Source organism: Camelus bactrianus, chromosome 3 (genome assembly GCF_048773025.1).
Source record: "Camelus bactrianus isolate YW-2024 breed Bactrian camel chromosome 3, ASM4877302v1, whole genome shotgun sequence".
Lineage (NCBI taxonomy): Eukaryota > Metazoa > Chordata > Mammalia > Artiodactyla > Camelidae > Camelus > Camelus bactrianus.
The window spans coordinates 67,769,287-67,781,553 of NC_133541.1; the positions used below are offsets into that span (position 1 = coordinate 67,769,287).

Consider the following 12,267-nt stretch of genomic DNA (forward strand, 5'->3'; position numbering starts at 1 on the left):
AAACTATTTAAAGGTGGTGGTCGCCAGCCTCTGAGACAGCCCCTGGCATTCACACACTTGTGCGGTAACCCCGACACTGTACAGGGTTGGTCAGTGTAACCAGTAGAATATGGCAAAAGCTACGGTATGTCACTTTTGATGTTAGGTTATAAAAGGCCCTGTGGCTTCCATCTTGGTCACATTTGCTTTCTCTCTTGGAAAAGTCAGCTGTGTTGTGAGTAGTCCTACTGAAAGGCACTAATGCCTCCTGCCAACAGCCTTCTGAGTGAAATTGGAAGCTGATCTTTCAGACTCAGTTAAGCCTTCAGATGACTGCAGCTCCAACTGATGGCTTGACTGCAACCCCTGGGAGACACTGAGCCAGAACTACCCAACTAAGCTGCTTCCAGATTCCTTATCCTCAGAAACAATGTGAAACCATGAAAGTAAATTTTGAGGCAATTTGTTACCCAGTCATAGATAGACAGTACAAAGGTTTTGCTCACATCAGGTAATTAGGAACTCCCTCAGCCCATCCTTGAGAGAGAGCTCACTAACAGTAATCCTCATTGCTGACCCTATGTGCTGGGCACTGAGCTAAGCACTTTATATTGACTGTCACATTTAGTTATTACCACAATCCTATGAAGTTGGTTTTGTTGTTATTCTTATTTTGCCCATGAGAAAACAAATGTTACATATCCCAAGGTCACACAACTAAAAAGGGACCAAAACAATATTAAACCCCAGATCTGACTTGAGAGCTCAGAGTTTTAACCATGACACTATTCTAGTTGTCACAGAAATGGTCACCCACCACAGACTAGAGAGGATACATAATTTGGCCAAAGTCTCATAGCATTCCCCAAATCAGTATAGATAGTACTTTAGCCCAGGTTCCCACTTTGATATTCCATGGGTCAGTTTGGCATAAGACTCCAAGAGTATCTCCTCCCATCCCCACATGATGAACTCAATGTCATTTAGAAGAAAAGGCCAAGGAGGAAGCAGTACACTATAGCAAGAAACTGCCCAATGATGAGGGGCGTGTGCTGACAATTATGTTAATACCCTCTTCCCACCTATTGTCCTTTTGATGCTTTCCCTCACCTGGACTATAGGGAGAAAGAAAATGGAGAGAGAAAGGCCAGCTATGTCTAGACGAGAAGATCAAATGTCATCCTCTGTTGGAAGTTTCTTGTGTTGGCTGGAAAGGACCACTTGATTAAGTATAGAGTCAAGACAATAAGGGATTTTACCACATAAGATTGCTCAACAATTTTTAAATGTGTTTGGTAACAATGTGGTAACTCTTCAAGAGCAAAAGCCGTTCAAATTAAAAGTCCCCAGCTCCACTGGATAAGAAATTCTTTCCAAACCAGCTCATTCTGGCTTTGCATTTTATTTTGGATGTTGGCTCATCAACAAGCTTCTAGGAGCCCAACGGCTCCTAGGCCAGGAGTCCAAACCAATAGTTCAAAAACTTTAGTGTTCATAGTAAGAACCTCTGGGGAATTTGCTCAAAGTTCATATTCCCAGACCCCAGTCTGAACTACTGAATTAGTCTTTTCAGATGGATTGTGATGGGGAACCCTACAGTTTAACAAGTTTTCCAGGTGATTCTGAGGCAGGTGGATCCAGGACTATTCTTAGAGGAATGTTGCTCTAGCTTCTGTCCCTTCTGTGACACATTTCTAATTGGCAGAGGCAGAACCAGGTTTTGTGGGGCCTGAAGCTTACACAATTTGTGGGACCTTGTTTAAGAAAAGCAGTATGGAATCAAAAATTTAAAATATTGGCATAGGAGTTGAAAGGAGCCTACACAGAAGCTTCACTGGCTCCATGGTTGAAAGGGAGAACTCTCTCCTCTACCATAACACTCTACACTTCTATACTCTGGTCACCAACCCCCACACCAACTAATTCTCTGACACTAGCTAGGTGTCCTACAGTTTAACTCAATTCTGAAACTGTCCATCTGAGATAGCATCAGATTCCACAGATTAATGACTCTGTCCTACAAGTCTGACCCCACTTCAGATACAATCACAGGTCCAGGTTGTCACCTGTGTTTCTGACCAACCAGCTAAAAATGGCAGAGTCCCACGACTCCCTCTTCTGCTTCCATCATTTGCTAGAACAGCCTACAGAACTCAGGAAAACAGTTTACTTAATAGATTATTGACTAATTGTAAAAGGATACAAGTCAGGAATAGCTAGAGAAAGAGATACTTAGGGCAAGGTATGTGTGAAGGGGTTTAGAGCTTCCACGCCCACTCCAGGCAAACCACCGTCCCAGCACCTCTATATGTACACCAACCTAGAAGCTTTCTGAATCCTACCATTTAGGATTTTCATGGGGGCTTCATAATGTAAGCATGATTTTTTAAAAACTGAAGTTTAGTTGATTTACAATATTGTATTAGTTTCTGGTGTACAGCACAGTGATTCAGTTATACATAAATCTTTGGCCATTGGTGATTAAGTCAGTCTTCAGTTCTTCTCCCTTCCCTGTAGGTCAGAGGTTGGGACTGAAAATTATAGACTTCTAATCACATGTCTGGTTCTCCTAGCAACCCTGCCCCATCCCTAGGAGCATCCCCAAAAGCCATCTCATTAACATAAACTCAGGTACAGTATAAAGGGGTTTGTTATGAATAATAAAAGATTCATTTATCATTCCTATCACTTAGGAAATTCCGAGGGTTTTAGGGGATCTTTGCCAGGAACCAGATCAAATGTATGTTATTATAAATCACAATATCACAGAGATATAGCCACCTCTGCTAACGTCAAATGTGCTAATTTCTCACTAGAGAAATTGCTTCTAAACAAAAGTCAAGGACAGCAGCATTCATGCTGAAAAAAAAAATCTGTTATGAATGTTCCTCTAAAATTAGGCCCTTAGGAAGTATATCCGCACTCCCAACTTAGCTGAGGTCTCAGTTTTCCTTTAACACTCAGCAGTTTTTATCTCTTCAGTGATAATATTCCACGTGTCACACTATGCAATGGCAAAACTAAATCAAGATTGAATTTGTGGGTCAGTAGGCTATTTGGAAATAAAACAGTGACTAGTCAATTTTTTTGGATATACAGAAGTTCTTAAATTAACTGAAATAAAATGTTGGTAGTCATGGACATGTTATAAACGTAGAGATGTATAAGATATTAGTTTTATTGTTAGTTATTTATTAAATACTTTAAAATTATTGATAAGTGTGTTATTGTTTACAGAAACATTTTTTAGCCAGGATGACACAATTTATACTCTGGACAGTAACTTTCCTGGCAACCCACATTTTATTACTAATTTTGTCCATGCTTTGTGTTAGAAAATAGGGAGGACACATGTGTTGAGTAGCTGCTTCTGGACATTAAGCTTTTTCTGTCCATACATCCCAGCTTTTCTTTAGAAAAGCATGTGGAAAGACATCAATATAAGTAACTTCTCTCCATCTTAAACAAACAACAGACTTCTTAGAATTTTTCATATTTGTATTTTAAAGACATCAAGGGAAAAAAAAGTCTGCAGATCCTAAATGTATAAAACCAAATTAGGTACAATTCATTCTGTGCCTACCAATGGTATTCAAGGAATTGAAAAGTGGTTTGTAAGGAGAGAGATTTTCTGCATAAGATCCATCATGTATCATACATGTGACAGGTTGTACCTACATGCAAACTCAAAGATGCTGTCCTCCCTGGGGCCAAGGGCAGGTCAGTGTGATTTAGGTGGCATTTGCCCAATGGCACTTCAGACCCAAGGGGCTGTCCTAAGCTGGGACTTTGCAAGTGGCAAAACCAAATAAACGGACTCTGTAAGAGGTGAGAATTCTTGTCCAGATCCTTTAGACTGTCAAGTCTGTCATTCAGGTGGTTGGGAACATTTTGCTTTTGTAACTCAGGGTCCAAGTCTCAGCAAGTGACTTGCAGAGTTTGTGTGTACAGCCTGCCAGCTCTGGTCAGTGTCACCAACACCTCAGTTTCATCCTGACAGGAAGCCATCAGCACAAAGAATGCCACAAACCAGGCCCTGCTGCTAATTTTCCCCCTTTTAGTTCTTTAAGACCTTGACTGCCCTGGTCTAAGCATGAACATTTGCATGTGTTCCAGTTTATCTAATTGTAGATATATTAGCATTTTTTCCCCTTCCAGATGGTGATGTGAAAAAGGGCAACCGTTGAAACTCAGTCACCCAAGTTAATATTGTGTCTCTTTCTGTGTTGGTCAGGCTGGCTGCAAATACACTGGGAACAATTTGGAGCTCTGTGTATTTGGGAATTGGGGGGGTGTCTTTGCTAGGTATGGGGGAGGGGACTGGTCTGGGAGTCCAATTTTCAGAGAAAACTCACCAGTTCCTGTCAACTGAAAGAAACGTTTCATGCACATGGTGGGTCAGAATGTTATTTTTATAATATAAACCACCTGGCCTCCTCCTCGTTTACCTCTGCCGCAAATGCTATTCTACACACATACCTAGACCGAAGTCCCTGGTAACTATTACAAAACCATGTTGTGTTTTGCTCCTTGAGGTTTTTTTTTTTCTTTTCCCTTTTTTCTTTTCTTCTTATTCTTTTTTCAAGTTAAGGTGAAGACAAGATGAATTGATCAGGGCTCAAAGTTTGGGTTTATTTTTATAGTTGCTTTGATGTAAAAAGACTTGGCTCTGATTGCACCTAGAAGGGTGGGGGGTGGGGTAGGGCAAGAGGGAGTCAGTCTTTCTTCCTCACTCAGCAGCTCATGAGACAATGAGCATCTTCCTAGCTTATCAACTAAGGCTAGGAGACTCCCCCGGAGACTACCCCAAGTCTGTTTACCACGGAGCCTTTTCCCAAGTGTACCTTTCACTACACACTGCTGTTCTATTTGGAACAGCAATATGTGAATATCTCTATTCACTTTGCTTGATAAAAAAAATTAAAGTTAGGAAAGGAGTCTGGGGAATAAATAAAAGGTCTCATTAAAACAATATGCACTCCCAGTTTCATGGGCAAGCCATTAAAGCCTGATCATTAGCCTACATATGACTTTCAAATAGGAAGGGGTTATAACTAACCTTCCTATCTTTGAATCTCATTAGTTGCAAAACAGGATGCTTTCCTGTGGTGCTTTCTACCAGGAAGCACCTCCTTTAGAAGTTAAGTTACACTGCATAGGGTGTGCATCTGCATCAAGGTATACAGCTCTAGAGACAGAGAAGAGGTCATGGCTGTTTTCAAACAGTAATAGTTGGCATTAAAACAGCATTAGTGCAGGGCAGTAGTCTCAATTTTATGGCAGGAACTAAATCTCTATTTGGGGCATGGAATATTAAGGCTAGGCCTGATTTAATAGTCAGTAAAAAGAGAGCATTACAATTCCATTTAACCAAGTCTACGAATTAATCAAATTTTCTCTTGGTCCTTCTCTCTCGGGAAAAACTTAATTTTATAAACTTAGTTTATTGTGATTTAAATATACTTCTAATTCCCTGGACTTTGAAAAGAAGAATCATTTAATGCATGAAAGTATAACATATGTGTTTTATATCTGAAAATATAGGTGATGTGTGCTTACTGCCTTAAAAGTAAATAAAACAAAACAAAGTTAAATACCCCTATCCTTCTTTTAAGCAGTATGTACTTTGGAAAAGTAGTTTTTCCAAGTGTCTTTATAGGCAAAGGCTTTGGTTTGAAAACCAAGTGGCATAAAATTGGAAGGCCTTTCAGAGACAGAACTTTGGAAGAAACTCATCTGTTCTCAGTGTTCCCTCTCATGTCTCCCAACTGTGCAGCCCTGTTACACAACACCAAATATTGGTTGAAAAATTTAAAAAAATCAATCAACAGTTTGCCTATGGAAATATTAAATCTCTTAATTTCACATGGTGCCTAGCATGATACAAACAGCCTAAGTACCCGACCCCAGTGTTTAACACCTATTTTAATGTGAAGCAATTTTAACAATAAAATATTTATATAGAAAAAGATGTAATATCCCAATGAATTAGTATTCTACATTTCAAGTAAATCGAGTTATCACATCAACATTGTAGCCAGGGGATACATTTTTTATTCAATCATACTTGTGCACATAAATAATCACATGGTCTAGTACTATACGCAAAGGAATTTTTGCTTTTTATCCCAAACAAGAATAAAATTCATTAATCCAAATCATTCTAGCAGACTATATGGAAGACCATGTAACTGGCTTTAAAACAAAAAGCAAATCACAAACCTTTTAATCAAAATATAAAATAAGACAAAACACTAAGTTAAGTTCCCCTTTTGGATTTGGAAACAAAAACAGCTGCTGAAACAATGAGAGGCTTTCCTTCTGAGTTCATCAAGAGGGGAGCCAGACATTGATCTGTTGGCCCTTGTGTTGCTCTTATTGTAAAAAATGGAAATTACTGCAAGTTTTCATGGTCATGATATGTGGCTAGGGAAGGATTAACTGCCTAGACAAAAATGGCATAGAGAAAATACGTCCAAAAATGCATGAATTCTTACTTAATGCCTGTAATATTAGAAGATGGTTTCTATATATCATATCTTATAAAAGATATTATAAGCATTAATGCCTTTCAATATAACTTTCTAAAACAAAAATAATTTAGTAACAATAGATCATTTCATTTATTGTTTAGAAATTCAAAAATGAATCATGTTTTCGCTTCTCTTTTTCTATACTAGAGTAAGTTTATGAAGGCATGGTTAAAAGGCAGGCTTATGGCTGCTTTCTTTCCCTCTGGCTCTCTGTTTTGTTCAGGTGGTGGCGTTAAGACTAACTGAAAATTCTTTAATTAGTCTTCTTGGACCCAAGCCTCCCATTTACTTCAGTGGGAGGTTTCTTTGCATAAAACCAATGGTCTGTGTCCACCAATCCTTTTGACTGCTTTCCTTTGATTAATCAGAAAACTAAAGCTCAGTCTGAACACAACTTTTCTAAGGAATGAATAAGCATAATCTCTTACAGCTTTCATGAAGCCAGAAGGATTAATCCTGAAATCCAGCCCCATACTCCACTTCAAGTATTTTGAATTACTTGGCACCACTGGAGGTGACGTCCACGGCTCAGTAAGAAGGCTACTGCTGGCATAATGGTTTCTCCATGTTCCAGCACATGGTCTTGGCATTAATAATCCATAGTGAAATGATTTGCAATGCACAAGGGTGACATTTGATTACGTGAAAGGCATTGCAGGAATGAGCATGGCGGCTCTTACAGGCCAACTGCTGGCAAAAATATGATGAAATGTTATATGGTGAAAACAGCATTTAAGACAGTTTCTGAACTGACCAAGAAAAGTGTAAGAACACTGCTTAAGGAGAAATTTTCTTTCTTTCTTATTTTTTTCCTTCCTGGTTTTCCTTTCTCAAATCACATTTTGGGGAGTCAAATGGGTTAAAGGGCCAGATTTGGCAGCCAATCACCCAAACACATTTTCAAAACATATTTGATTCAGGAAATTCTGAATCTTTTAAAGCAAGGATGTTAACAATCCTCCTGAGAACCTTAAAATATGATGATTTAAACATAAGGAAAAGGAACCCTGAAATGATCAGAGAGATCACCAAGAGGCCTCCCTGCTGAAGAGTTCAGTGTTTTCTTTTTCTTTTTTTTCTATTTTTTAAAGACCACAAGGAGGATGCTGAATATGCCACCTATGAGAAGTCCTATCATTTGGGGTAGAAATTTATTAGGCTATTGGGAAATCCATAATTCTCAAGGTAGCAAGAACAAAATAAGAACATTAGAATTTCTTAGACTCATATCCTTTGAATCCATTCACTGATCTGTCAAATGCATTATAGTCTAGGTACATTATAATGAATGTAGTTATTACATATGAACAAACATAATGGATACCTGGGTGTGAGTATGGCCCAATCTTGGTTACTTGAGGTCATAAGTATAGGGTAGAGGAAAAGTTACTATGCATAAATGAAATTCAGAGAGAATTAGAAGGTTTTTTTTAATGAATAGTTTCAAATTAATTCACTTTCAAAACCTGAACCACAAATGTGAACATAATAATATCAGCTGATTTTAATGTTACTAATTTTTCCTTTGTAGCCCACCATCTTGCAGTTTGCTGAAATATCTTAGTTGCTATATTATATATAATAGTATATACTATATTGTATATCAGTCAACAGTGATTATATTAAAAAATGGACAAATATAAACTTCATTGATTCTTAGGATTTGTTATTCATCATTTACATTTAGCTATTCATTCAACATTTGTTAGGAACTTACTATATGCAAAGGACAGTGCTTGGTGTCCCCGTCCTCAAGGCACTTACATTTTATTATAGAGACAGAACATGCACACAAGTAGCTGTAGCATAAGGTGAGAAAAACATTAAATACTAGAAGAGAAACAGAGATAACTGCTTTGGGAAGTCAGAGGAGGTAGAAATTTCTAGCAGGGAGATTTAGGGAAAATTCATGGAGAACGTGATATTTGAGTGAAGTCCTAGAAGATGGTCAGGGTTTAGACATGAAGAAAGGTGGCAACAGCACTTGAAGAATAGCCCACAGTGTGAGTGTGGGAGTGGCCAGAAGAGGTCAAGTCATGGGTAAGAAGCAGTTAGGCTGAAGCACTGAGTGTCAGAAGAAGAATTCAGGGAGATAAAGCTGGATAGGCTGGAGCCAGCTGTAAAGTCTTTATTGCCAGAATAAGGAATTTCAACTTTAACAAGAAAGTAATAGGGAGCCACTGCAGCCATTTTTTTTTTTTTTTTTTTTTTACTTTTTATTTTGAAATAATTTTAGGCTTATAGAAGAGTTGCAAAGATAATAATAGAGAGTCCCAAGAAAGTAGTCAATATTGTCTAAGTTTTCGTGTTTTTTTTAATAGTTCATGTAGTATTCTTGTATTAACGCTTCTATGACCTTTCTCATGCTTAGTGTAGTATATGTCTTTTTTTTTTCCTTAACTCAGAGATGCCAAAGATTTGTCTTTCTTACTTATCTTTTTAAGGAAATAGTTTCAGGTTTTGTTGACCACGTTTGCCAGTTTTTGCCCTATTTCATCAGCTCCCTCAAAGCTATCCTACATATAAATTCAATCTACCTTAAAACAAAACAAAACAACCCCCTCCCAAAACAGTGACATCAATGCACAAAAGTCCTTTGATCCATCTTTTAAGCAGTTCCTAAATCCCATATAGCTACAGAGCTTTGTGATTTTTCGGTCATGTCCTGCTTGGAATATGGTAGGCCATTTCAATATGAAAATTTGCACTTTACTTAAACTCAAAGAAAATTGCTTCCGTTATTAATTTCCTCCCCTTTACCTCCTTTGTCTCTTTATAGGACTCTTATTAATGTTTACCTCCAGGATTTATCCCCATGTCTCCAGTCCTATTTTTTCCATCTATTTTTCTCTTTTGCTCTAAGTTCTAGAAAATTTACTATTTACTTTTCGCTTTTTTATTCTTTACTAATTTGGCTGTGATCTATGTCTACTCATCTATTTATGCCCTTTTTACTTATTTATTTATTTATCTAATTTGGCAATCACATTTTAAATTTCCTGTTCCTTGCTTGCTTCTTTTTTCATAGCTGTTTTAGGGATATTTACTTTCCCACAATTTTCTGAAGATAATCACTGTAATCTCCTCTTATATACCCTGCTGCTTGAATTATTTCTAACTCTTATTTGCTTGCCTTGGCCTTTTTTCTTTTGCTTTCGGTTTTCCTCACTTGTTTGGTGATCTTTAGACCACTGACATTCATGAACAAAAAAAACCCAGATTCATTTGGGCAGCTGGCAGGAACTTGCCTGTGGCTGAGTAGGTCTGTTTTCCTAGGAGTCCTCCCCTGAATGGGAAGAATGATGGGAGATCTGAATGAGTGGGCAGCCTTCACCTTAGAATGCTTGATGATAGACCCGCAGGCTCACATGGATTAGAGAACCCCTTCCTCAGTCGCTGCCTTTCTCCCCCCTTTCTTGCCTCTTCACCCCTCTCTAGTGTCTGTGGTTACACCAAGCTCTGTTGTAAGGCTTCTAGACCCACTTTCAAATCATCCTCATCAGGCAATTCACTTTCATTAGTCAGAGGTCAAAATCCACTGCTGATCACTGTTCAGGACAGGAGAAGGCAAGACCTCACTGGCTGGTGGTGTCAAGAGTTTTGAGTTTCGAAAACAGTTCTTTAAAATTACCCCATGCTCCTGCGAGACAAGTCTTTCTGAAACACATGTGAATATATCACAGTCCTGCTCAGAATCTTTCAGAGGTGTTGATTTTTATATAGAATAAAGCCTGTTCTTTGCAAAGCATAAACATGCTTTATAGTTTGATGTGAGTGCCTAACCATCATCTTCCACCGTTTCCCTGTCACAGACACACTTATGTTCCCAAATTCCAAAAGTGGTTTTCTCTTGCTCCACGCCTCTGCACACACTGTCCCCTATGCTGGGAATGTCATCTCCCCTTGAGCGATTGGCAAAAACACCCTCAACTGCACCTTAGTTTGTGACTGCATCCGGTGAATTCTTTTTTGACTTTCTCTGGGCAGACATAGGTTTGTGGGTCTGTTTATTAAACTACATCCTTCCCTCACCCCACAAAGGATTTAGAATAACATAAAACAGATACATGGTAACAGGATAAAATAAATGAGAGGCACACTAAGTTCAAAGGGAGAGTAAAGGTAGAAATATAAATAGTATCAGGTATGAGGTTAGTCCTAAAAATTACTTAACACTAAGTTTTATAGACTTAAACTACAAAGAGATACACTGAAAATTTGCCTCTGGGCTCCTTAGTTGTCAAAGCTAAGGGGGAAAGTGGAGTGCTTGTGAGTTTCACATTGTCCATAAACCATCAATGAGGCATTTTTGCCACTTTTTGAAAATTGAGAGGTAGTTCACTGCACTAAAGGGGTACTTATAAGGGTGACTGGTAAACTAAGTTCCTTCCTTTATGCTTTCATTGACCCTCAAATATAACTCTATGTAATTACTGTAATTTTTTGTACATTTAGTTACTCAAGGTATGGACCATATCCTCATTACTCAGACCAGTGCTTGATATTTTCTAGTCACTCAATGAGTATTTGTTACACACACAGGATAATCAGATGCTGATTGTTTATGCAGACAAATATTTTTGTGTGAGTAGGAAGACAACTAGAAATGTATCATCATTTACACCCATCATAAACATAATAAAGAATTAATCAACTGGAAGAGCCTTTATAACAATTATCAAAACAACACTTGGAATACCTACTATATAAACCAGATAAATACATTGCATGTATATTTCATATGACTCCCAACCAACCCTGTGGGCATTATTCCTCACCTCAAAGTCAGGGAAATCAAAAAGTTAAATAAGTTTCTCAAGGTGTGCAGTTATTTAGAGGCAGGATTTGGGATTAGCACAGGTTCTTGAACCCAGTGTTGTGAATCTCAACCAAAGTTGGTTCATGCTTTCGTATATAGTAGATTGATTAGTAATTGATTACAAATTTCATGAACATCAAGATATTCTACTCATGGAAGGACCCTGATGGAAGGGCTTTGCCCAAGTTCCTTTGTTCTTTCAGATTTTTTCCAAAATATTTTGAACAGAAAGGCAGCAGCTATCAGGTAAATAAAATGCTATAAAATTCACTTTATATAAAGAAATATCAGGGGACAACACCCTAATAAAAAATACTTCCATTTGAAAAACCTGGAACATCTGACCAATTTTTCTGTTACATGATGGAATGTGGCACAAGTTTTTCCACTACAATCAAGAAAACTTACAGTGTTACCATTTTATAAAAGGGCTTACTCTATTTTAACTGGTTAATTTTCACTGATTTATGATTGCCTCTTACCTGGAAGTTGCCAAAACAGCTTCCCCCTGGGAGGGTCACATAACTCACGAAGGGTGGTCCAGGAGATGGCAGCGACTCATAGACCACCACACCTTCACTTGGGAATGCAGCCCTCTGTTGCTGCTTGCTTTCCCAAAATTCCTGTAACATTGACACAACATTCACTGGAAAAGACAAGAAATAAAATCAATTATTAAGGATGGACATACCCAGCAAAAACAACGTTTTATTTGTGGGTTGGATTGTGTAACACGTCATTTCCAGTTAAAGCAGAATGGAGTACGTATAGTGTTGGTAGGGTTGGTGGGGTGGAGGACGGAGTGTGTGTACTTTCGGTTGAAAGAAGCAAATACTATTTAACACAAATGTGTTTATTTTTTCATGAGCTCAAGTAGTTTGGCGGCATGATTCTAACAACACTGTAGTATTAAATTTACTTTATACTTTTGTATGT

General features: G+C 38.1%; 1 protein-coding gene across 5 annotated transcripts in view; it reads right to left on the bottom strand.

Moving 5' to 3' along the window:
• Positions 1-12,267, bottom strand: part of LIX1 (limb and CNS expressed 1) — a 55,776-nt gene that overhangs the window by 18,721 nt on the left and 24,788 nt on the right. For all 5 annotated transcript variants that reach the window (XM_010949538.3, XM_074360404.1, XM_045512515.2 and 2 more), the window contains one exon: positions 11,814-11,977. In XM_010949538.3, coding sequence (XP_010947840.1) covers positions 11,814-11,977 — 164 coding nt within the window. The remainder of the gene's footprint in view (positions 1-11,813; positions 11,978-12,267) is intronic.